The 25,496-nt window shown below is 50.3% G+C and overlaps 1 protein-coding gene and 1 long non-coding RNA gene across 3 annotated transcripts in view; both read left to right on the forward strand.

Moving 5' to 3' along the window:
- The first annotated feature begins 1,996 nt into the window (after window positions 1–1,996).
- On the forward strand, window positions 1,997–6,258 carry LOC134807518 (uncharacterized). Its single transcript, XR_010148166.1, has 3 exons — window positions 1,997–2,370; window positions 5,726–5,889; window positions 5,987–6,258. It is a non-coding gene; the product is annotated as an uncharacterized LOC134807518 (long non-coding RNA).
- Window positions 6,259–16,346: 10,088 nt separating this feature from the next.
- Window positions 16,347–25,496, forward strand: part of MLXIP (MLX interacting protein) — a 67,389-nt gene continuing 58,239 nt past the window's right edge. The window contains exon 1 of one of the 2 annotated variants that reach the window (XM_009426456.5): window positions 16,347–16,880. In XM_009426456.5, coding sequence (XP_009424731.2) covers window positions 16,468–16,880 — 413 coding nt within the window. In that variant the 5' untranslated portion in view covers window positions 16,347–16,467. The remainder of the gene's footprint in view (window positions 16,881–25,496) is intronic. The other variant, XM_016924435.4, reaches the window with a different exon arrangement.

Raw genomic sequence — 25,496 nt, forward strand, 5'->3', positions numbered from 1 at the left:
TCCCCTGCAGGGCTCTCATGCCGGATCAGGCCCCCAGGTTGAAAGCCACACCTGAGGCCAGGCCTGGTGGCTCATGCTTGTAATCCCAGCACTTTGGGAGGCCGAGAAGGGCGATCACCTGAGGTCAGGAGTTCGAGACCAGCCTGGGCAACATGGCGAAACCCCGTGTCTACTAAAAATAGAAAAATTAGCCAGGTGTGGTGGCACACACCTTTAATCCCAACTAGTTGGGAGGCCAAGGCAGGAGAATGGCTTGAACCTGGGAGGCAGAGGTTGCAGTGAGCTGAGATCACGCCACTGCACTCCAGCCTGGGTGCAACAGAGTGAGACTCTGTCTCAAAAAAAAAAAAAGCCACACCTGATCCGTCTACCCCGAGACCTGGGTTCCAGCAGGGACATGTTTTCAGCTTCCCTGTCTCTGAGGGGACTCTGGATTGTGGTAGGGACTCAGGGGCGTTAGTGCATGGGTGGACTGCAACCTCGGCTTGACTTGTCCTAACAGCCTCTAGTGACTTACATGGTTGGGCTGGAACCAGACCTTTCCCAGGGCTGTGACCCTTTCAGCCCAGACTCCTTCCCCCAAGCTGACTTCCCCACCTCTGTCACCTGGCCCTTGGGTCAGCCCCTAAAGAGAGGTGGCAGGGGTGGGGGTGTTGTTTCAGCGGGTCTAGGCCAAGCTGCACGGCGTGGACCGGCTGCAGGCAGATGCTCTCTCCTGTTTGTTCTGTCTGACTCTCCTTCCTACCCGTTCCTTTTTAACATGTTCCAGTGTTTTTACCAGAATTGGCTGCTCAGCTAAATAAACTCCTGATATGGAAAGTTCAGCCTGACAAAACACAAATCATAGAGGCCTTGTTTGCTTAAGGAAAAAAAATGCCTGAGCTGGCACACGTTCCCGCGCTTCCTTTCTGCCCTCCCTGCGTGTCTGTTCCCAGCTCTCACTCTCTGGATCGGTGTCCCTCCCTCCTCTCTCTAAGGCTTCTGCCCTTTCCCCCTGCCTCCCTTGTCTCCACCCGCCTAGATCACTGTCTCACAGTCATTCTGTGGAACTTCCTCTGTGTCTCTCACTGGAGCCGCCTAACTTCCTCTCCCACCTCCCTTCATCAAGGAGCAGTCTCATGCCCAGGAGCTAGAAATGTAGGCTTTGCCGGCATTGGTTGAGCTGTGCCGGGCCCTAGGCAGCAATGACTCAAACTTGACCCTTAACCCCCAGGCAGGTAAGTGAGCCGCAGTGCTTTACGATGCCGATGCCGACCACAGTTTGGAATTAGGGGATACAGACATTCTGATGGCAAGGGTCAGGGAATCTCCTAGGACACTGGAGGAATGCCAGGCCTGGGGCTAAGCAGCTTGTTTTTCCTTTTTGACACGAAGGAGGGGCTGGAGGCTTCTGAGCCAAGGCTCTGCTGGACTAGGGATGGTGTTGCCAATGAATAGCATGGATTGGAAAAGACCAGACTGGAGGTGGGAGCCGGGCAACTAGGGAACTGGAACAATAGGCCAAGCAGGGGGCCAGCGGTTGGCAACAGGGCCCATGTGGCCCCAGGCAATGTGAAGGCGGTCAGTAGGCAGGGAGGTGGGGTGGGAAAGGGATCAGCTGGGGGAGGTAGGCAGAAAAGGCTCAGGTCCAAGTTCCAGGCCATGCTAAGGCAACAAGTGTCACAGAGGTCCGTGGTGGGGCCGAGGATGGACTGCAGACCCTAAAGGCCAAGTCCAACTTCCCTCTATCGCTCCTCTGGGTGAAGAATGCATGTTTCCTCCAGAGTCTCAGATTAGACATCCTTTGACCTTGTCTATCCAGTTCTATTTCCCTCTTCTTCCCATAGGGGTCTCCCTCCCTCCCCGTCCTTAAGTGGGGCGGGCACTTAGCCCAGGGTGGTGATATGACCCAGTCCTATCCAATCACCATGGTCCCGCCTCCTGGCTACCACAATTGGCTCAGGGATGAGCACGTGGCCCATAGCAGCCCAATGAGAGTCAGCCCTGGGTGGGAACTGGTGGGAAAGAATTCTGCTGGAGCATCTGGAGTTGCTCAAATGGAGTGGCTGCGGCCATCTTTCCTTACACGTGGGGAGGAATCAGCCTGACAATGAAACCATCACAGGAAAGGGCTGAAAGACGGTGAGTGTGTGCTTTCTAAGGGCAGCATTTGGGCCTTGGCCCCAGCCGGCCCTGAAGCCAGCACAACCCCCGGAACGTCTCAATTTGTGAGCCAATAAATGCCCTTGATGGTTTAGGCAAGTTTTCACTGGGTCTTACCCCACGTGAGCCCCCACTCCTCCATATGGACCTGTTTTGGACCAATGAGGCATCCTCTTCTGTAGTCCTCAACACGCGGAGCTCCACCACTCCTGAGCAGTGTGACCTCAGGCAAGTATCTTAACCTCTCTGGGTCCCTGTTTCCTCATCTGTATAATGAGGACAATAATAATGCCTACCAGGGTTGTTGTGAGGATTAAATGAATACGTGTAAAGCGCTCAAGGCAGGCCCAGGCACACAGTGAATCTCAAATGTTAACTGCTATTTTATAGTTATTATCCTCACGCACCTCTAGCTTTAGAAGACCAGTTCCGAGAGCAGGAGGCACAGGGAAGGGAAGAATGGCCCTCCCCTGGTTGCCTTGGGTTTGCCCTCAGTTACACTTTGCTCTCTGAAGACCCACCTCTTTCCCAAGTGATTTACACTGGAGTCATCCTCACAGCATGCTCCAGATGCGGCACAGCCTGAGTCAGGCCTTGTGGGATGCGCCCACCCGGGAACAGGAAGGAGAGACGTGCCTGACTGAGCAGAGGGCTGGAGGTCAGACAACACGTCCCTGCCCTGGGCACTGGCTGCTCAGTCATTAAAACAGACCCAAATAGCTTCTGGCCAGGGGCTCAAAGGAACAGCCTGTTAGAGACTCAGTTTTCCAGTCTCTCTTCACTGTTGTTCTCTCTCCACAGGTGGGGTTGGGGAGAGGCCTCGGGATGGCAAGGACCAGGGTCTGCTGCCAAGCCTGTGGGTCCTGTCTCCCTCTAGGATGCCCCTGGGACACTGGTACCCATGGATGCACTGGGTGACTTGAGGTCAATGGCTTTCTCTCTCCAGACCTAGGCAGAAAAAGCAATCTGCTTTGCATCAGAGAACCTCAAGAGGCTCTTAATCCTGCTCTTTTCTCCCTCTGGGCTCCCTCCGTGATGAGCTCATCTGACCTCCTGGCAACCCCGAAGGGTGGTTTAGAGCAGGGAATCAGCCTCCCGATTTACAGAAAGGATAACTCAGGCCAGGGAAGCGACTTGGACAGGGTCCTGCAGGGACTCAGTGAAGGAGGCTTCGGAACCCAGCCTGTCTTCCAGCAGACCAGGAATCAGCAAATCTGGCTACCTGTTTTTTTATTTTTATTTATTTATTTATTTTGAGACAAAGTCTCGCTCTTGTCATCCAGGCTGGAGTGCAATGGCATGATCTCGGCTCACTGCAACCTCCGCCTCTGGGGTTCAAGCGATTCTCCTGCCTCAGCCTCCTGAGTAGCTGGGATTACAGGTGCCTGCCACCACGCCCAGCTAATTTTTGTATTTTTAGTAGAGATGGGGTTTCACCATGTTGGCCAGGCTGGTCTTGAACTCCTGACCTCAGGTGATCTGCCCGCCTTGGCCTCCCAAAGTGCCGGGATTACAGGCCTGAGCCACTATGCCCAGCCCACCTGATTTTTTTAAAATAAAGTTTTATTGGAACAAGCCATGCTTATTCATTTACATATTGTTCCTGGCTGCTTTCACCATGCAACAACAGAGTTGAATACAGATGCTCTTCAATTTACAGTGGGGTTACTTCCCAGTAAGCCCATAAATTGGCCTGTGGTCCCAGCTAACTTGAAAGGCTGAGTGGGAGAATCACTTGAGCCTGGGAGGTCAAGGCTGCAGTGAACCCTGATGGCGCCACTGCACTCCAGCCTGGGTGACAGAGTGAGACCCTGAGTGAGGGTCCCAAGTAGCTGGAAGCATACAGGTGCATGCCGCCATGCGCGGCCCTTTTTTTTTTTTTTTGGTAGAGACTGGATTTTACCATGTTGCCCAGGCTGCTGTTGAACTTCTGGCTTCAAGTGATCCTCCTACCTTGGCCTCCGTAAGCATTTACAGGGATTACAGGCATGAGCCACTGTGCCCAGCCCTGAATATTTAATCAACATGTAAGGGTGTAGCTCAATGATTTTTCACCCACTGAACACACCTGCGTGACTTGCATCTGCATCAATAAACAGAATATCACTAATCCCCAGTCCCCTTCTTATCCCTGTCTAGTCACTACCCCTCGAAGTGTGGCCGACACCCTGACTTCTACCTGCACCGATGTCTTTGGCTTATTTTTTAGCTTTACATACACAGAATGATGTAGTGTGTGCTCTTGTGTGTCTAGCTTCTTTCACTCAACATGGTATTTGTGAGATTCAATACTGCTGTGTGAGATTGTATGTCATTCATTCTCATTGCTGGAGAATATTCCGTGGGATGAGTGTACTACAATGTGCTTATCCATTCTTTGGACATTTGAGATATTTCCAGCCAGGGTGGTGGGGAGAATTATGAATTCTGGAGGATCGCTTGAGGCCAGGATTTCAAGACCAGCCTGGGCAACATAGCCAAACCCCATCTCTACAAAAAATTTAAAAATTAGCCAAGCATGTGATACACACCTTTAGTCCCAGCTACCCAGGAGGCTGAGGTGTGAGGATCGCTTGAGCCCAGGAGTTGGAGAGTGCAGTAAGCCAAAATTGTGCCACTGCACTCCAGCCTGGGCAACAGAGCAAGATCTTATCTCAAAACAAAACAAAACAAAAAAATGGCCTGGCAAAATCTTTGTGACTTTGGGGTTAGGCAAAGCTTTTTGCTAAAGCTTTTTGCTAAAGCTTTGCCTAACCCCCTCCCCACCGAACAAAAAAAAAACTTCTTTTTGCCTGTAAATCCATCACTTTGGGAGGCTGAGGCAGGCAGATCACTTGAGGTCAGGGGTTTGAGAACCAGCCTGGGCAACATGGTGAAACTCTGTCTCTACCAAAATACAAAAGTTAGCCGAGTGGCCGGGCATGGTACACCTGTAATCCCAGCACTTTGGGAGGCCAAGGTGGGTAGATCATCTGAGGTCAGGACTTTGAGACCAGCCTGGCCAACATGGTGAAACCCCATCTCTACTAAAAATACAAAAAATTAGCCAGGAGTGGTGGTGGGCGCCTGTAATCCCAGCTATTTAGGAGGCTGAGGCAGGTGAATTGCTTGAACTTGGGAGGCGGAGGTTGTAGTTAGCTGAGATTGCTCCACTGCACTCCAGCCTGGGCCAAAAGAGTGAGACTCTGTCTCAAAAAAAAAAAAAAAAAATTAGGGCCAGGCATGGTGGTGCGCACCTGTAATCCCAACTACTCAGGAGGCTGAGGCAGCAGAATCACTTGAACCCAGGAGATGGCGGTTGCAGTGAGGCGAGATTGCGTCACTGCACTCCAGCCTGGGTGATGAAGTGAGATTCTGCCTCAAAAAAAAAAAAAAAAGAAAAAGAAAAATTCCAAACCCACACCCATCTATTTCTTCACCCTTCTGTGCCTCAGTTTTCTTATGTGTAACTGTCCCTGACCTGCCCACCTCCCAGGGTTGTGTGGGAACCAGTTTAATCTGGACCTTTGAGGAAGGCTGTACAAACTGTTGAGGGCTTTTCAGCCATGAAACTCTTCTGCCCGTACCCCATAAATACAATTAGGTGCTTGCTGCAGAGGCATCGGGGGTCTCTGGCCAGAGGTGACATCTGAAGCAATCGGGATCCTGTTTGGTTTTGCCACATCCGACCTGCCGCCCAGCTGGGGCAAGACAGCCACGCGCGGCGGATGCACCGGCCCTGAACTCTTTCTCGAGTAGTCCCCAGAGGTAGCTGCTGCCTTTCAGTTTCTGCACTTGTTTATTTTCAAAGGGACGTTGCCAGACCACGAGGCCACCCTGCCCTTTCATGGTTTGTTTTATGCAGATTTCAGGAAGAGAGAGAAGAGGTAAAGAGACCAGAAACAAAGTCTTCTGCAAGCAAAGAACTGCAACAGGCCCCAGCTGTTAGGTTTGAGGGGCGTATGGGGCAGGCGACTGAACTGCAGAGTTGGGGCCAGAGGTACCATTGCTGACCCCTGAGCCCAGGAGCCTTGAGAATACTGACAGTGTTAATAATAACTGCAATCATCCAACATATGATGCTAGAATAACTGGACATCTGTGTGCAAAAATATTAAACCTATACCTTGCACCTTATCACAAAATTCACTCAAAATAGATCATAGACCAAAATGTGAAACATAAAACTAAGACTTCCAGGGGAAAACAGGAGAAAATCTTTGTGACTTTGGGGTTAGGCAAAGCTTTTTGCTAAAGACATTGATAAGAGATTGAAAAAACAAGCAGACTGCCAGACGATCTTTGCAAAACATGTATCTGATAAAAGACTTGTAGCCAGAACATATAAAGAACTCTCTTTTTTTCTTCGTTGTTCTTTTTTTTTTTTTTTGAGATGGAGTCTCACTTTGTCGCCCAAGCTAGAGTGCAGTGGGGCGATCTCAGCTCACTGCACCCTCTGCCTCCTGGGTTCAAGCAATTCTTCTGCCTCAGCCTCCCGAGTAGCTGGGATTATAGGGCATGCGCCACCATGCCCAGCTAATTTTTTTTTTTTTTTTGAGACAGAGTCTCGCTCTTATTGCCAGGCTGGAGTGCAGTGGTGCGATCTCGGCTCACTGCAACCTCCAACTCCCTAGTTCAAGCGATTCTCCTGCCTCAGCCTCCCGAGAACCTGGGATTACAGGCACACTCCACCACGCCCAGCTAATTTTTATATTTTTGGTAGAGATGGGGTTTTGCCATATTGGCCAGGCTGGTCTCGAACTCCTGACCTCAAGCAATCCACCCATCTCGGCCTCCCAAAGTGCTGGGATTACAGGTGTGAGTCACCACACCCAGCCTCTTTTTCCTTTTCTTTTCTTTCTTTTTTTTTTTTTTTTTTTTTTGAGACAGGGCCTTGCTCTGTCACCGAAGCTGGAGTGCAGTGGTGTGATCACGGCTCACTGCAGCCTCAACCTCCTGGGCTCAGGTGATCCACCCACCTCAGTCCCCCAGGTAGCTGTGATCATGCCACTGCACTCCAGCCTGGGCGACAGAGCAAGACCCTATCTCTAAATTTTAAAAAAGTGCAAAAATCTGGATGTAAATATTTACACTGGTCTTATTCATAACCACCAAAAACTAGAAACAACTAAAATGGCTTCAACTGGTAAATGTATAAACACGCACTGGTACGTTCATAAAATGAAATACTACACAGCAATAAAAAGGAATGAGCTACAGATACATGCAGCAGCAGGGCAGAATCTCAGATGTATTACGCTAAGTGAGAGAAGCCACACTCAAGGCTACTTTTTGAAGGATTCTGTTCCGGAAAAGGCAAAACAATGGGAACAAGAAACAGATGGGTAGTTGCCAGGGACTAGAATGCAGAGAGGGACTGACTACAAAGGGCAAGTGGGAACTGGGGGTGACGATGGGTACTGGAACTGGTGTGTGTGTGTGTGTGTTTGTGTTTGTATACGTGTCTATGTATGTATATGCGTGTGTGTATATTTTTTAAGAGACAAGGTCTTGTTCTGTCATCCAGTCTGGAGTGTAATGGCACGATCATAGCTCACTGCAGCCTCGAACTTCTGGGCTCAAGGGATTCTCCTGCCTCAGCCGCCTGAGTGGCTGGGACCACAGGCTCATGCCACCATGCCTGGCTAATTTTTAATTTTTTTGTACCAACAGGATCTTGCCATCTTGCCCAGGTTGGTTTCCAACTCCTGGGCTCCAGCGATCCTCCCCTCTCAGCCTCCCAAAGTGCTGGGATTACAAGTGTGAGCCACTGTGCCTGTCCTGTCCTATATCTTTTTTTTTTTTTTTGACAGAGTCTCACTCTGTCGCCCAGGCTGGAGTGCAGTGGTGCAATCTTGGCTCACTGCAACCTCCGTGTCCCAGGTTAAAGCAATTCTGCCTCAGCCTCCCAAGTAGCTGGGATTACAAGCTCATGCCACCACGCCCAGCTAATTCATGTATTTCACCATGTTGGCCAGGCTGGTCTTGAACTCCTGACCTCAAATGATCCACATGCCTCAGCCTCCCAAAGTGCTGGGATTACAGGCATGAGCCACCACGCCCGGCCCTGTCCTATATCTTGATTGCGGTAGTGTTCACTTGACTGTATATGTTTGTCAAAACTCCTGGAACTGTACATTAAAAAGAACTTTTCCAGGTGCAGTGGCTCATGCCTGTAAACCCAGCACTTTGGGAGGCTGAGTCAGGCAGATCATTTGAGGTCTGGAGTTCAAGACCAGCCTGGCCAACAGGGCAAAAACCCATCTCTACTAAAAATACAAAAATTAGCCGGGCATGGTGGCATGTGCCTATAGTCCCAGCTACTCGGGAGGCTGAGGCAGGAGAATCGCTTGAACCCAGGAGGTGGACGTTGCAGTGAGCTGAGATTGTGCCACTGCACTCCAGCCTGGGCAACAGAGTGGGATTCTGTCTCAAAATAAATAAATACATAAATGAATAAAGAGGACAGTCAGACTGTGCACAGTGGCTCATGCTTGTAATCCCAGCACTTTGGGAGGCCAAGGCAGGAGGATCCCTTGAGCCCAGGAATTCTTTTTTTTTTTTTTTTTGAGGCAGAGTCTAATTCTGTCGCCAGCCAGGCTGGAGTGCAGTGGTGATCTCGGCTCACTGCAACCTCCGACTCCCAGGTTCAAGCAATTCTCCTGCCTCAGCCTCCCGAGTAGCTGGGATTACAAGCGTGTGCCATCACGCCCGACTAATTTTTGTATTTTTAGTAGAGACGGGGTTTCACCATGTTGGCCAGGATGGTCTTGATCTCCTGACCTTGTGATCCGCCTGCCTCGGCGTCCCAAAGTGCTGGGATTACAGGCGTGAGCCACTGCACCCGGCCAGAGCCCAGGAATTCAAGACCAGCCTGGGCAACATAGGGAGACCCTGACACGTGGAAATAAGGGCCCGGTATTGTCAGGTGTTCTGATAGTTCAGGAAAATCCTAACTTTTCTTTTTTGAGACGGAGTGTTGCTCTGTCACCCAGGCTGAAGTGTAATGGCGTGATCTCAGCTCACTGCAACCTCCGCCTCCCGGGTTCAAGCGATTCTCCTGTCTCAGCCTCCCGAGTAGCTGGGACTACAGGCATGGGCCAAGACGCCCGGCTAATTTTTGTATTTTTAGTAGAGACGGGGTTTCACCATGTTGTCCAGGCTGATCTCGAACTTCTGACCTCAAAGATCCACCCATCTTGGCCTCCCAAAGTGCTGGGATTATAGGCGTGAGCCACCAGCGCCCGGCCAATCCTAACATTCTAATGTCTATAATATGAAATGTCATGATTTTTACAATGTTAGCAAATCATTCAAAATTTTAATAAACTGTCTAGATGTTAGTTTTTAATCGGCCAGGCGCGGTGGCTCATGCCTCTAATCCCAGCACTTTGGGAGGCCGAGGCGGGCGGATCACAAGGTCAGGAGATCGAGACCATCCTGGCTAACACAGTGAAACCCCATCTCCACTAAAAATACAAAAAACTAGCCAGGTGTGGTAGCAGGCGCTTGTAATCCCAGCTACGGGAGGCTGAGGCAGGAGAATGGTGCGAACCCGGGAGGCGGAGGTTGCAGTGAGCCGAGATTGGGCCGCTGCACTCCAGCCTGGACGACAGAGCAGACTCCATCTCAAAAAAAAAAAAAAGGTCACCCCTTTTGCTCCTAAATCACCCTCAAAGTAAAAGAGAACAAGAAACAGAAGCAGAAATCCATATTTAGTGAAATAAGACAACACCTGTAGCTCCAAACCTGTAGAAGCAGATCCCAGAGAAAAGCAGGCCAGTTCTCTCCTGGAATCCCAGAAAGTCCCAGGAATTGGAGGCTTCAGTGCTGCAGGAGGGAGGGGACTAAAAACAAAGTCTGTATATGGAGCAGTAAGACCTCCGGGTTCTCATCCCCCATCCTGTGTGCTCTCGGGTGACTAGCTCTCTCCCTCTCCAGGTTTAGCTTCTGGAGAAATTAAATCAAAGAGGCTCCAGAACTGGGGATGGCAGGCATTGAGTGCAGGCAGTGAGTTGCCAGAGGCTGAGAGCAGAGAGATTTAGTGGCAGTGGGCAGAGCAAACAGCAAAATGACTGCCCTCTTCCCTGGCCTTGCTCCAGAAACTGAGCAGCCAGACATACACACTCCCAGAAGGCAGTTGGAGGTCCCCCCCCCGGGCAATCAGAACCACCCACAGAGAAGACCTCCAGATACTGACATTTAGAAGCCTCTGACCAAAGAGCTGCCTGGCCACCCACTGGCTTACTCGCTGACAGGCCATGCTCCTGCCGTACACACCGATCCTATCAGTCATCCTCATGGGCTCCTTTCCAGACTTCTGAGGAAAGCTTCCAACATGAAGAGGGAGTTCAAAACAAACTGAGAGAGAGAGAGAGAGAGAGAAAAATAAACAATGCAGGGAGCAAAAGATAACTTCAAATAAACTCAAAATATTCTTCTGGGAGAGATGAGACAATATTGCATACATAAAACAAGAAGAGGATGCTATCACTAAATTTTAAAAAAAAGTAACAGAAAGTAAGAAAGACCTCTAAGAAATGTTTCTGAAATGAGGTATAATTTTTTTTTTTTTTTTTGAGAGGGAGTCTTACTCTGTCACCCAGGCTGGAGCGCAGTGGCGTGATCTCAGCTCACTGCAACCTCCGTCTCCCAGGTTCAAGCGATTCTCGTGCCTCAGTGTCCCGAGTAGCTGGAATTACAGGTACACACCACCACGCCTGGCTAATTTTTGTATTTTTAGTAGAGACGGGGTTTACACCATGTTGGCCAGGCTGGTCTCAAACTCCTGACCTCAGGTGATCCACCTGCCTTGGCTTCCCAAAGTGCTAGGATTACAGGTGTGAGCCACTGGACCTGGCGAAAACTCTTTTTTTAATCATAACTTTAAAAACCCAGTTTTAAGTTTTATTTTTTGTGCTACACTGTTTCTTGTGTTCCATATCGTTCTCGTACTTGAATTTCATTTTTGTCTTCTTGGAGAGAACAACCTCTAGTAGTAATTCTTTCTAATGTGGCCAATGGATGAAAAGACTATTTTACCTTCTATCCTCTAAAATTTATTGAGGTGACAATATAAGGAGCTCAAACAACTCTACAGGAAAAAAAATCTAATCATCTGATTTAAAATGGGCAAAAGAACTGAATAGACATTTATCAAAAGAAGAGATACAAATGGCAAACAGGTATATGAGAAGATGCTCAACATCATTGATCATCAGAGTAATGCAAATCAAAACTACAACGAGGCCAAGTGTGACGGCTCACACCTGTAATCCCAGCACTCTGGGAGGGTGAGGTGGGAGGATCACTTAAGCCCAGGAGTTCAAGACCAGCCTGGGCAACATGGGGAGACCCAGTCTCTACAAAAAATTAATAAATTGGCCAGGTGTAATGGCACATACCTGTAGTCCAAGCTACTCTGGAGGCTGAAGTGGGAGGATCACTTGAGTCCAGGAGGTAAAGGATGCAGTAAGCCTTGATTGTATTACTGCACTCCAGCCTGGGCAACACAGTAAGACCCTGTCTCAAACAAAACAACAACACACTAAATGAGAAATCATCTGTATTAGTCCATTTTCACACTACTGATAAAGGCATACCCGAGACTGAGCAACTTACAAAAGAAAGAGGTTTAAGGGACTCACAGTTCCACGTGGCTGGGGAGGCCTCACAATCATGGTGGAAGGTGAAAGACACATCTCACATGGCCGCAGACAAGAGAAGAGAGCTTGTGCAGGGAAACTCCCCTTTTTAAAAATCATCAGATCTCATGAGACTTATTCACTATCACTAGAACAGCACAGGAAAGGCCTGCCCCCCATGATTCAATTACCTCCACCGGGTCCCTCCCACAACACATGGGAATTCAAGATGAGATTTGGGTGGGGACACCCAAATCATATCATCATCTCACCCCAGTTAAACCATATCATCATCTCACTCCAGTTAAAGCAGCTCTTGGCTGGGCACAGTGGCTTGTGTCTGTAATCCCAGCACTTTGGGAGGCCAAGGTAAGCAGACAATTTAAGTTCAGGAGTTCCAGAGCAGCCTGGTGAACATAGTGAAACCCTGTCTTTACTAAAAATACAAAATTTAGCTGGGCATGGTGGTGGGCCCCTGTAATGCCAGCTACTCTGGAGGATGAGGCAGGAGAATTGCTTGAACTGAGAGGAGGTTCATAAAATAAAAATAAAGGCTGTGTTTGTATCGCTGGGAAATTTTCTTTTATTGCTGCTTTGGTTATTTCCTCTCTTGCTTACTTCTTTCTTTCTGTAACTATCTAGATGGATCCTCCATGTCACAACTTCTCTTTTCCTTTTGGCAGTTTTCTGGGAGAAACCCTCAGTTTGTTTATTTATTTTGAGATGGAGTTCGCTCTTGTTGCCCAGGCTGGAGTGCAATGGCGTGATCTCGGCTCACCAAAACCTCTGCCTCTTGGGTTCAAGTGATTCTCCTGCCTCAGCTTCCTGAGTAGCTGGGATTACAGGCATGCGCCACCATGCCTGGCTAATTTTGTATTTTTAGTAGAGACGGGGTTTCACCATGTTGGCCAGGCTGGTCTGAAACTCCCGACCTCAGGTGATCTGCCCACCTCAGCCTCCCAAAGTGCTGGGATTACAGGCATGAGCTACCGTGCCCGGCCTGTGTATTTTTGGAGACAGAGTCTTGCTCTGTTGCCCAGGCTGGAGGGCAGTGGTGCAAACTCTGCCTCCCGGGTTCAAGCGATTCTCGTGCGTCACCTCCCAAGTAGCTGGGACTGGAGGTATGTGCCACCATGTCTGGTTACTTTTTATATAAACCTTCAGTTTAATCTTTTAGCTTACTGCTGTGTTTTTCAGCTTTATTCACTTTGCTTTTTTTCTATATTTTTGTTTCAACTCAACTTTTAAAAAATCATACTTGTATATTTGTATATTTATATTTATTTTCCAAGACCTCATTTGCCTCTTTTTCATAATGGGCTATTATTGCTCCATGGTACAGAATCTTCTGTGTTCTTTCCTAAACTATTAGTTATTTTTAAAATATTTGTTAACTTTCTCCCCCTTGCTAGTTCTCAGGTACCCGCTTTCTCCCAGAGTGCTGGCTTTCCTTAATTATTTGCTGACTTGTGCTGGTGTGTAACCCTTCATACTTAGGTATTTCTATTTGTCTGACTGCTGATTTGATTCCAATCCAGTGTTTCTTCTGATTCGTGGAGAAGAGACGACAACGCTGTGAGGCTCTGGTTTTGGTGGCTTGTCTGGGTGTGGGGGCTCCTTGTCATCATGGGATTTTTAGCTCCCTGGGTCGCCATCCTGCATGGCCACTCTCCTGCCGATGCTGCCCGCTACTCAGCAGGAGGGGAAGTCGAGACCACCTCCTTAACCTTGCAGACATTGATTGTGAGCTTGGAGCACCTTCCGTGACTGGACCACCCATGCAGCGGTCCTTTGCTTTTTGCATTTTTAACTGCAGTTTTCCCCAAGAGTGTTCCTTAACACAGTCTCTTAGGAATTGACGGTGGGATTAAACAAGGCATGTTTCTGCACTGAATATGGTCCATGGGTTGCCACTTTGCAACCTCAGCTTTAAGGCTTATTTCCTCCCAGGAAACTGATGTTAACTTTTTAAGTTAAAAATGTGTATATAAGTAATACATGTTTATTTTGGAAATTAGAAAATACAGGCCAGGTGTGGTGGCTCATGCCTGTAATCCCAGCATTTTGGGAGGTTGAGGCAGGAGGATTGCCTGAGCCCAGGAGTTCGAGACCAGCCTGGGCAACATAGGGAAATTCCATCTCTACAAAAAAATTAAACATTAGCTGGGTGTGGTGGTGCCCACCTGTGGTCACAGCTACTCGGGAGACTGAGGTGGGAGGATAGCTTGGGCAGGGGAGGTTGAGGCTACAGTGAGCCATGATCACACCAATGTGACACAGTGAGACCCTGTCTCAAAAAAAAAAAAAAGAAAGAAAATATAGGTAAACACAAAGACAAAAAAGCAGGGCATGGTGGCTCACACCTGTAATTCTAGCACCTTGGGAGGCTGAGGCAGGAGGATCACTTGAGGTCAGGAACTCGAGACGAGACCAGGCTGGGCAGCATGGTGAGACCCCATCTCTATAAAAAATACAAAAATTAGCAGGGCACAGTGGTGTGCACCTGTGGTCCTGCTACTTGGGAAGTTGAGGTGGGAGGATCACCTGAGCCCTGAAGGTTGAGGGTGCTGTGAGCCATGATGGCACCACTCCACTCCAGTCCAGGTGAAAGAGCCAGATCCTGTCTCAAAAAAAAAAAAAAATAGTGGCTGGGCATGTAAACTTACCAAGGACCAAGGAGACAAGTCTTGAGAGAAAGGAAGGCAACTCAAAGGATGGACTTTTAAACACTTGCAACCAGCATTGGGAACAGTAGTAGGTTGAAGAGGGAAATCTAGAACTCATGCCTGAAAACTGCCAGTCATCCAGCCCATTTTTCCTTACAGACATTTGGAAATAAGTTAATGGAGCCATTTTGGTGAGAGCCCTCTGTTCCCTTCAGGAGGCCTTTGTCAGGAAGAGGGTGGGGCAGGGGACTCACCCCCCACTCAAATCTGGAACTGAAACCAGCTTCAAAGCCGAGTGCAGAGCCAGCGCGGTGGCTCATGCCTGTCATCCCAGCACTTTGGGAGTCCAAGGCAGGCCTCACTTGAGGTCAGGAGTTCCAGACCAGCCTGGCCAACATGGTGATTGCACCACTGCGCTACAGCCTTGGGTGACAGAGCAAGACTCTGTCTCAAAAAACAAAACAACAATAAAACAAAGCAGAGTGCAGGAGTGGCTGTGGACTCTGGACGCCCTGCTAGGATTAGGATGGGTGTTCCTGGCTCATGGGCCTCACTGGCTCTTCTGATGCCCTGCCACCCCCACCCCAGACTGGCTTTGAGCCCGGGAAACCTTGACAGCTTTCTAGAGGTGTCTGTCAGTTAGGTTGTGCCACGCGAAGTTGCCGTTTCTGCAGGTCAAATAGTGGTGGACTATTGGCAATTTCTAGACACCTCCGGTCTGGTTGATCCAAATCCTCCAACCTGTGGCACATTTATTTAGCGCTCATTTTGTGCCAGCCTGCCTGCTAAGCAACTTATAGCCATTTTTATTTGTATTTATTTATTTTTCTTTTTGAGACAGGGCCTCGCTCTGTCGCCCAGGCTAGAGTGCAAGGGCGCAATCTCGGCTCACTGCAACCTCCACCTCCCGGATTCAAGCGATTCTCCTGCCTCAGCCTCCCGAGTAGCTGGGATTACACGGGTGCACCACTACGACCGGCTCATTTTTGTTATTTTTAGTAGAGACAGGGTTTCACCGTGTTGGCCTGGCTGGTCTTGAACTTCTGGCCTCAAGTGATCCACCCGCCTCGGCCTCCAAAAGTGCTAGGATTACAGGCATGAGCCACCGCGCCCCACTATAGCCATTTTAAAACTGTCCCAAGTTTCTGAGGAAACGGAATTGTTTACCATTTGACAGAGAAGAAGACTCTGGCTCAGATACTCCCCTTTTAGAATTGTTTCGGGGGCTGGCTCGTCCGTCAAACTTTAAAAAAATAACAACAGCATGCTGAGTTGAAGTTAAAAGAGCTGGGGTCTGGAGGTCGCTGGGCTCAGGGGCGCTGCCACTCAACAGCTGCGCCGAGCTGGGGACGCGCAGGGGAAGCAAGTTCCCAGCTCTGTGGACTCCAGGTCTGAGAAAAATCCTGTCGGTATTCAGCCACCCAGTGTTCCCATCAATACGATGAGAATAATGAGGACAATAGCCACCACGTCCGGCAAACTCAGGCGTGAGCTGCGAGGACTCGGTACCGCCCGGCAGGGGGAAAGCAGGGCCTGGAGGCCGAGGAGCCCCACCCGCACCCACCACGTGGAGCCGGCCGGGCCTGCGGCGAAGCCGCAGGGCGACTCCCGGGGCGCGGAGCGGGGCGGGGGCGGGACTAGCACGGCCCCACTCCGCCGACGCCTCTCCCAGGCCGCGACACCGGCGAGCCGCTCCGCCCGGCCACCGTGTCCCTCAGCACCCACGGACGCCGGGAGAGGAGGAGGTGGCGAGGGGAACGGCCGGGAGGCGTGGCCTCCGCTTCCCCTTTTTTTTTTTTTTTTGGTCCGCCTAGCTAAGGAAAGGTTCCCCTGCGCCTTTAAGAGGCCGACGCGGGCAGCCGATTGGCCCAGACGCCTCGGTGACGTCACGCCGGGGCCGGAGCCCTCCCCCTCCCGCCGCGCCGCGCGCTCGCGGACAGTCGGCGCGCGGGCCGGGCCGGGCCGGCGCCCCTCTGCTTAGCGCGCTTGTCGCGTTACCCCGGGCTCCGGGGGATGCCCCCGGCCGAGCCCTTCTCATGGCCGCCGACGTCTTCATGTGCTCCCCGCGCCGGCCTCGCAGCCGGGGCCGCCAGGTGCTGCTCAAGCCCCAGGTGTCCGAGGACGACGACGACTCGGACACGGATGAGCCGTCCCCGCCGCCCGCCTCCGGCGCGGCCACCCCGGCCCGGGCCCACGCGAGCGCCGCGCCACCGCCGCCTCGGGCCGGGCCGGGCCGCGAGGAACCTCCGCGCCGCCAGCAGATCATCCACAGCGGCCACTTCATGGTGTCGTCGCCGCACCGAGAGCACCCGCCCAAGAAGGGCTACGATTTCGACACGGTCAACAAACAGACGTGCCAGACCTACAGCTTCGGCAAGACTAGCTCCTGCCACCTGTCCATCGACGCCTCGCTCACCAAGCTCTTCGAGTGCATGACTTTGGCCTACAGGTAGGGACCCCCGCGACCCCCTGAGGCCCCGGCCGGAGGCCCCTGTTTGACAAAACAAGCGTGGAGGGGAGGGCCGCCTGGCAACCCCGTGGCTTCATGCATTCCCTTTGGGTCTTCCTCCTTCGGGAGGGTTTATGGATCTGGGGTTCCCCGCGTTGCCAGAGGAGCCGGGGTCCTGGCCTCTTCCCCTGCCAGCAGTGCCGGGGTCCTTTCGGGTTCACGTTCCCCATTCAGGCCCTCCCCTCCAGTGTCCTGGGACCACCGATGTTGGACGAGGAAGAGGTATAAACACTGGCTGCATCTTGTGTTACCCGACTCTATCGACTCCTTCCTCCAAACGCTTTGTGTGTTTCCCGCATATCCAGCAGCGGTCAGGACCACCTGTTCGGGGTGACTGGAGGCTGGCTCTGCTGTTTAATGGTTGTGTAACACCTCGGAGCCTGTTTCCTCCTTTATAAAAGGGGAATGACTGTAGTGTCTGCCTCCAAGGGGCTGTTGTGGGGATGGAGTGAGATAGGTAAATTGCTTATTCCAGTGCTTGGCCAGAGTTAGGTGTCCCTGCACCTGGAGGCTGGCCCCCTTACAACCTCATCGGGAGGCCCTCCCCCATCTCGGGAGGGCTTTGGGTGCCTCCTAAGAAGACTTTTGGTGCCACAGCTGTTGGAGGTGCAGTCTGTCCTTCTGGCAAGTTGGAGGGTTGTCTGGCCGGTCCTGAAACATTATATGAGGGAGATGTCATTGTTGAGGGCAGACATCCCAGACACCGTTCTGACATGTGGATTCGGCTCTGGGCAGAGATTCCTCTTTTCCAAGTCACAGAAAATGCCTGGCCCTCAAAGATTAAAGCGCTTTTTCACTCTCTCTCCCTTTCCCACTATGAATATTAGCTATTTGCTCCAGGTAACTTTTTTGTCTGCGCAACAGAACTTCTTTGGACTGGCAGCAGCGGCCTTGAGCAGCTTGGCCCTGCAGAAGGCTCATGATAGGATCTCTGCTGAGTTAAGCTTATTGCATTAGGAACTGGACTAGTGGGGGCTGTCTTAGGTCTGCTCTGGAGGCATCTCGGGAGAAGTTTCCTAGGAGACTCCATAAACAGCGTAATAAAAGAGCAGGAATATCTTGCCCCCTCTCACCTCACCTTTTTAAGAGAGCTGTGAGCCCCAAGCATATCCAGGTTTAAATGTTATGCTTTTACCTGAAGTTAAAATATTAGATACTTAGCCCTGGATGGCACCCCCCTCACCGCCGCGGTCCCTGGAATAAACGATTAGTCAACTTGTTCTTTGTTATGTTCCTGAAACACCCCTATTTCCTCTCTTGAAGGTTTCCCTGATGATCTGTTCCCGTAGCTCCTCCTCCCATCCCCCTTACCCGGCACATTGGTCAGTCTCTGCTGATTCTCTGGTCTTGCCAGTTTGAGCTGGCACTGAGCCTGTAAAGATGTTCTGCTTTTTAAAAACCAAATGGTGTTGAGGCTGCAGCCCTGTGCGCCCTCCAGTCTCTGATTTTGAGCAGTTCCATTGGAATCAAACCCGACTGGATCGCAGCATATGCTATGCCTCGAGAGAGCCTTTTCAAACAAAGCTCGAGGTGAAAGACTGGAATGTATCTTATTAAGAAAACTTAATCCTCTTCTTTATTTTAATATAAACTTCTACATATACAGGGAGAGAATGGATGAGTCACGGGGGGCATGGACTGGAAAGGTCTCACCTAAGTAAGCTCTGCTAAATGAAAACTAAATCAGTCTCCCCTTTGCAGTCTGTTTGGATAACCTAAAGGCTTATTAAACAACACCAAATAATTTTAGTAATGGCATTTTTTTTTCATTTCTCTCAAAAATATTTTGGCAGCTGGCCGTTGCTCAGTTAACTTTCTTGATTGCAAAATGCACCATCAGTTTGGTGCAAGAAGCTTATCTTGCTCTCTTGGCTCTCTCACTTTCGCTGCTTTTCCCTGTGCCTAAGGTCTCCTGCTGCCTAAGGTCGGCCACCTAAGGTCTACCACCACAGGCCCTCGGATGGGATCTGTCCAGTCATTTCTCATGAAGATGCCCTTTGTCTGTCTGTGTGAGGCTGGTTTGTCCAGTGTTGGGTTTAGTTGGCAGTGTAGAACTTTGGTATGGATGACAGACGAATGACTCAAAACCAGTTGTCTGGGCTGTAGTCTGTGGCACAGAAAGAAACTAGAGGAAGGTGAGTTTCTGACCCCAGCTCTCCTAGTGAGGACTGCTACCTGGCTTTCAGGGAAGGAAGGTTGAGATCGGAGGCAACGCGGGGCGTGGTGGCTCATGCCTGTAGTCCCAGCACTTTGGGAGGCCGAGGTGGGGGATTGCTTGAGCCCAGGAGTTCAAGATCAGCCTGGGCAATGTAGCAAGCTCCCCATCTCTAAAAAAGAAAAAGAAAGAAAGAAAAAAAGGGATTGGGGGCAGGGCAGAAAGAAGACTTAACCTCAGAGCCTGTCTGGCTTCCATCCTGGTGGGGTTCATGCCTTCCCTGCCGGCTGTCTGGGTCCTCCCCTCCTGCCCGAGCTGAGAAAGGCCAGCTGGGTCTCCTCTTCTGTGTGACTGTTTCTGGCCTAGGTTCTTTCTAACTTCAACTTCCTGTCTGTCCTCTGGCCTCTTCGTTCTAGCCGTCTAACTCTCCGTGGTACACTCTGCTTTTTGTTGTTGTTGTTTGATTTCCTGTTAGCTGCTGCCTCCCAGCTGTTTCCAGATGAGGTTCAACAGCTCTCTGGGGAGGAACTAAGTGCAGGGGAAGTTGTGGTTATTTTTTACCGAGTCCTGAGAAGTGGCCTAGGGATTCTGACTGTGATCCATTCCTGAACTGGCAGGGCTTCACCTCCTGAAGGGTCTTTGCCCGGGGCTGACTTTGGGTGTGGAACAGGGTGTTTGAGGACTTGGATGTGAGTGTGCCCAGGGCCTGCTGGGTAGGGAACCGTGCAGATGGGATTCTTTGTCCTTCTCACTCAGTTTTGCTGAGAAGCCCTGTGGCGAAGGGTCTTGATTTGGTCCAGAAACATGTGCTCAATTATTGGGACATTTTGGAGAGAAGGGGTTGCCTTTCCCCGAGGCAAACCAGGTGTTAATGATGGAAAAAATCCTAAGCATACCTTATCTGAAGTCTAAGAATGCTATTCAATGGGAAAGATAAAATTTCCCTGCAAGGTGGAAGTGAGGATCAGCAGAGATAACCTCTGGGAATGGAGCTGGGAATGGGGCTAGTGCCTGGCAAGTAACACACAAGAGGAGGGTTTAACGGGCTCCGCATAGCAAGTGGGTTATGGCAGAATTTTAGTTCTGCATCTGCATTCATCTGACATTTATGAGGAGCCCGTGTCTCATCTATGAACTGAAGGAAATAGTGTATCTAACCAGGGTCTTAGCTGAGCTTTCGAATGCCTGCTTGACAAATACTAAATAGAAGCATTCTTGATTTGGCCGGGTGCTTTCTGAGGCTCTACAATGGAGCTATGTACTGTAGAACATAGTTCATGGTTCTTGCCCTCTTGACACTGTAAGGAATGTCACACATGTATATCCTTCACACAGAATTTCCTTTTTTTGAGATAGGATCTCGCTCTGTTTCCCAGTCTGGAGGATAGTGATGTGATCACAGCTCACTGCAGCCTTGACCTCCCAGGCTCAAGCAGTCCTCTTGTCTCAGCCTCTTGAGTAGCTGGGACTGCGGGCACGCACTACTATGCCTGGCTAATTTTTTATTTTTTGTAGATATGGGGTGTTGCTATGCTTCTCAGGATGGTCTTGAACTCCTGGCCTTAAGCAGTCCTTCCACCTCAGCCTTCCAAAATGATGAGATTCTAGGAGTGAGCTATTGTGCCCAGCCCCTACCTACAGATTCTGAACACTTCTAGTGTGTACCTTTTTGTGGTTGGTTTTGGTTCCATTTCTTTGCCTTTTTAGAAACTCCTTATTTCAGGGAGCATTGGTATGAATATTTCCGGTGGTGGGGGGAAGAGGTAGTCTTTTTCTGTATTTAGAGATAAGCAGTTTCTGGAAAATAGGTTTCTGTTTAAGAAGTGGGTGTTTGGAGAGACTTAAATTAGGGCTTGTAAGATAGCCTTGGGATGTAAGTTTCTAAAAAGTGGCCCCCTCCACGAATGCTTTGTATAGTAACCCTTCATTCTTTTTTTTTTTTTTTGAGATGGAGTTTCGCTCATGTTGCCCAGTCTGGAGTGCAATGGTGCAATCTCAGCTCACTGCAACCTCTGCCTCCTGAGTTCAAGTGATTCTCCTGCCTCAGCCTCCCAAGTAGCAAGGATTACAGGCATGCACCACCACGCCCGACTAATTTTGTATTTTTAGTAGAGATGGGGTTTCTCCATGTTGGTCAGGCTGGTCTCGAACTCCCAACCTCAGGTGATCTGCCTGCCTCAGCCTCCCAAAATGCTGGGATTACAGGCGTGAGCCACCGGGCCCGGCTAACCCTTCATTCTTGATCAAAGCGGGAATCTATGCCAGACTTAAGGAGTAGCAAGGGCTAAAGGTTAGAGCACTGTGTCCTCCAAACTTTGAATTTTCAATAGAGGTACTGTCTAATGCTAGGCACAGTTAACCAGTTGTAAATGGAAACCTTTCATGCAAATACTAAATTGGTTTTTCTCTTTTGCAGTCATACGGAAGATAAGCAGTGTTTCTTCTCCTGCGTTCTTCAGTCTTTAACCATTAGATGGTGCGCCGTTGCAGGGTGTGCACTGAGGTGGGAGCCGGGGCTGCAGGGATGAAAAAACACAGTCTCTCTCCTCAAGGGGCTCACAGGCTAGGCGTGGGGACAAATAGTTATAGAACAGTTAGTAAGGGCTGTGATAACTGTGACCAGGTCTTGTGACACTACTGGGAAGGATATCTCAGCCAGATTGTGTGTGTGTGTGTGTGTGTGTGTGTGTGTGTGTGTGTGTGTTGACATGACCAGGAGCAGTGCGGATGGTTTTCCTGACATCAGGCTTTAATGTGTATCTCCCCTTTCGCTGTTAACTCTCAAAGATTACCAATTACATTACCCAACAGGAAGCCCCAGTGCTCCCCGCTTTAGAGGTGTGGGACCAAACTTCCATTGCTTGTAGACGCTGGTTGGTTCATTGCCCACATGCTGGAAGGGGAGGAAGGAGAGGAAGGGGAGGAAGACCTGGGGAAAGAGTCCAGGTGACGAGGTTAGAGGAGAGGATGGAGGGAGGTTATTTTCCGGGTGGGAGAAGAAAAGAGAATTCACACAGACTGAACATTTATTGTTCCACATTCTCCTTCCATGACCTTTTTTTTTTGTTTGAGACGGAGTTTCGCTCTTGTCACCCAGGCTGGAGTGCAGTGGTGTGATCTTGGCTCACTGCAACCTCCGCCTCCCAGGTTCAAGCGATTCTCCTGCCTCAGCTTTCCAAGTAGCTGGGATTACAGGTATGCATCACCACGCCCAGCTAAGTTTTTATATCTTTAGTAGAGACAGGATTTTGCCATGTTGGCCAGGCTGGTCTCAAACTCCTGACCTCAAGTGATCGGCCAGTCTCGGCCTCCCGAAGTGCTGAGGTTACAGGCGTGAGCCACTGTGCCCGGCCTCTTAACATGATCTTAAGCAACTCACACAACAACCCTCTCAGGTAGGTGGTGGTGGAATCCTCATTTTAAAAAATAAATAAGTAAATAAAAAATAAAAAACCAAAGCTCAGACGTTAATTAGCTGTGTTACCGAGAGGTTACACAACTTGTCCACGGAAAAGTGTCTCGAGGAGAAAAGTGACCTACCTTATCTGCCCACAAAAGCCCGGCTTCTGTTAGAGGAGAGTGCAAATGCCAGTTCCTCTCCAGAGGGGGAAACCCAGATGGGGAAGGTGGATGCCTCGGTCCACTCCATGTCTCTCTGTGGCTGCCCTCCCTGCTGGCGAAACCCTGTGCTTCCCAGAGTGCATGAACATCGCATCCCCCTGGAAGCCACCCTGATGTCATTCGGCCTGTGTCATTATGTGATCCCGGCTTACCAGAATCCCTGCTGTCTTCACCTTTGACTTCCGCGCTAAGCCTAACAGCTTCGGCACATCCTAGGAGATTAAGAATCATCTGATGGATTGAAAGGGACACTCAGGGACCTGGAAGCCAACTTTATAATCTGTAGTGAATTTTTTTTTTTTTTTTTTGAGATGGAGTCTCGCTCTGTCGCCCAGGCTGGAGTGCAACGGCGCGATCTGGGCTCACTGCAACCTCCGCCTCCTGGGTTCAAGCGATTCTCCTGCCTCAGCCTCCTGAGTAGCTGGGATTACAGGCACATGCCACCATGCCCGGCTAATTTTTGTATTTTTGGTAGAGACGGGGTTTCATCATGTTGGTCAGGCTGTTTTTTTGTTTGTTTGTTTTTCTTTTCTCACTTGCAAGCTAACAAGTTAAGTGAATTGTGTTTATCTTGAGCTCTGCAGAGACAAACACAACCTTTGTGGAATGGTGCTTTAGGGGACATTGGCGTGGAGTGGGAGAACAAGAGAAGTGCTTTTGCTGGATGGTGTTCGTATCGTGGCTTGCTTGGACAGGTGTGGTGGGCAGATTAATGGCCCCCCGAAGATGTGCACATCCTCATCCACAGAACCTGTGACTGTGCTAGGTTATATGGCAAAGGCGAATTAAGGTTACAGATGGAATCAAGGTTGCTGGTCTACTGACCTTAAAATAGGGAGATTATCTGGATTATCTGAGTGAGCCTGGTGTAATCACAGGGGTCCTTAAAATTAAGAGGGAATCAAAGAGAGAACCAGAGAGTGAGCAGCAGAGGAAGGATGTCAGCTGCTGTTGGCAGCTTTGAAGATGGAGGAAAGCCACGGGATTGGGAATATGGGCCCCTCAGAGCTGGAAAAGGCGAGGGGACGGGTTCTCCCCCAGAGCTTCTGGGAAGAACGCAGCCCTGCTGAATCTTGTGAGACCCAAATCAGACCTCTGACCTCTAGAACTGTAAAATCATAAAGTCTGTTGTTCTAAGCCACTAAGTTTGCGGTAATTTGTTACAGTGACAACAGGAAACTCATCTTCACTCTTCTCCCACCACAGGAGAGCAGAGGAGCCCACCCCGGGCTTAAGATTGAGCTATGCCGTGGGTCCTTGGCACCAGCGAGGGAATCTATGATAGGAGGGCCCTGGTTATAAAAGGAAAGGTCTGTAAAGTGGATCCTTGTTCCCTGGTATAATTTCTATAATAGAAGTGTTGTAGAAAGTTAATTTTCCTTTTTTTAAAGGATTTATGTGATGGCTGATGAGAGCCTGAGCTCTCATTCCCTAGAATCAAATTACTTCTTGGGTATAAAATGTGCAGTCCAGATAGCCAGTGTCTTAGGTGATTACTTTCTGTATTTTGTTGGAGTTCTGTTGTCTGTGATTAGAATTCAGGCCACAGGGTGTGTGTTTTTGGCAGAGTTCTCTAGCCGCGTGGATCAGGGACCCTTGTGCTGGCCTGTGGAATGGGGTGCTGGTCACCTCATGCTAATTCCAGGACTGCGAGGACTGGCCGATTTCAGTGGAGACTGGTCCTGGGTTCCAGGCAGTGCTAGGTCCCCCACGGGGGAGATGCTCTTCTTCACTGTCCGGCCAGACGCCTTGAAGAGACTGGCTCTCACAGGCCAGCCCTGCCGTCTTTGCAGCCCTGCTTCTTGTGCTGCCGCCGGCTGTCACCCACCACCCTGTTTCTTTTCTGGTACAAAGCTCTGCTCCTGGGAGCTTCTGGATCCGCCCAGCTTGAGCCTGCCAGGGCCTGTGTCTCACATATGGACCTTGCTATGAGCTTCCTGGGACCATCAACACTCTTGGCGGTTGTCTAATTGAATTAGCCCCATGAGGGCTAATTGAGAGGGAGCCTGGCTGGCCGGGCCCCAGAGCATGAGGCTGGCTATGATCTGGGTTTGGCCGCCCCAGCACGAATGCTTTTTCCCTCCAGAAGTATTAATCAGGCACACCCTGTTGTGTGCAGGCACGGTTCTAGCCCTTGGGGATACAGTGGTAAGCAAGGCGGGTTAGTCCTCTCCCCTCATGGGACTTCCATGCTAGTGGGGGGATTGTCAGCACATCAGGTCTTATATTGTGAGTGCAGGCAAGAATAGAAAGAAGATGAAGGCTAGAGAGTACTGGGGCTGGGGAGGGTGGGTGGCTACTTTAGGCTGGGTAGAGAAGTCCTCTGGGGGAGGTGACCTTTCTGGGTGAACTCTGAAACCTAAGTGTCAAGTAGGAGCCAGGCACGATGGTCGTTCCAGGTGCGGGAAGAGGCCCAGGCAGAGGCCTTCGCTGGAGTGAGCTTGGCGCATTGCAAGGTTAGAAAGAAGGCCGGCTTGGTCAGAATGTAGAGGGCAGGAGTGAGTGGCAGGAGGTAAGATAGAAGAGGCAAGGGGCCTTGTGGGCCAGGGTAGGAAGTTAGGAGATGGTTTTGGTGGCACTGGGGAGTACTGGTTTATCTCCACAGGGCGGCTGGGGCCAGTCTACAGGAGACGGGTCTAGGGAGGGTGAGAGCAGGAGCGAGGCTACCAGTTGGGCGGTTGTGGAGCTCCAGCCTCAGACTAGGACGGTAGCAGCGAGGTGGTGAGGAGCTGTATTCAGGGTGGTTTTTGGACTAGCTGGTGAATTGGACCTGGCAGATG

This window comes from Pan troglodytes, chromosome 10, assembly GCF_028858775.2.
Source record: "Pan troglodytes isolate AG18354 chromosome 10, NHGRI_mPanTro3-v2.0_pri, whole genome shotgun sequence".
In the NCBI taxonomy this organism is placed as follows: Eukaryota; Metazoa; Chordata; class Mammalia; order Primates; family Hominidae; genus Pan; species Pan troglodytes.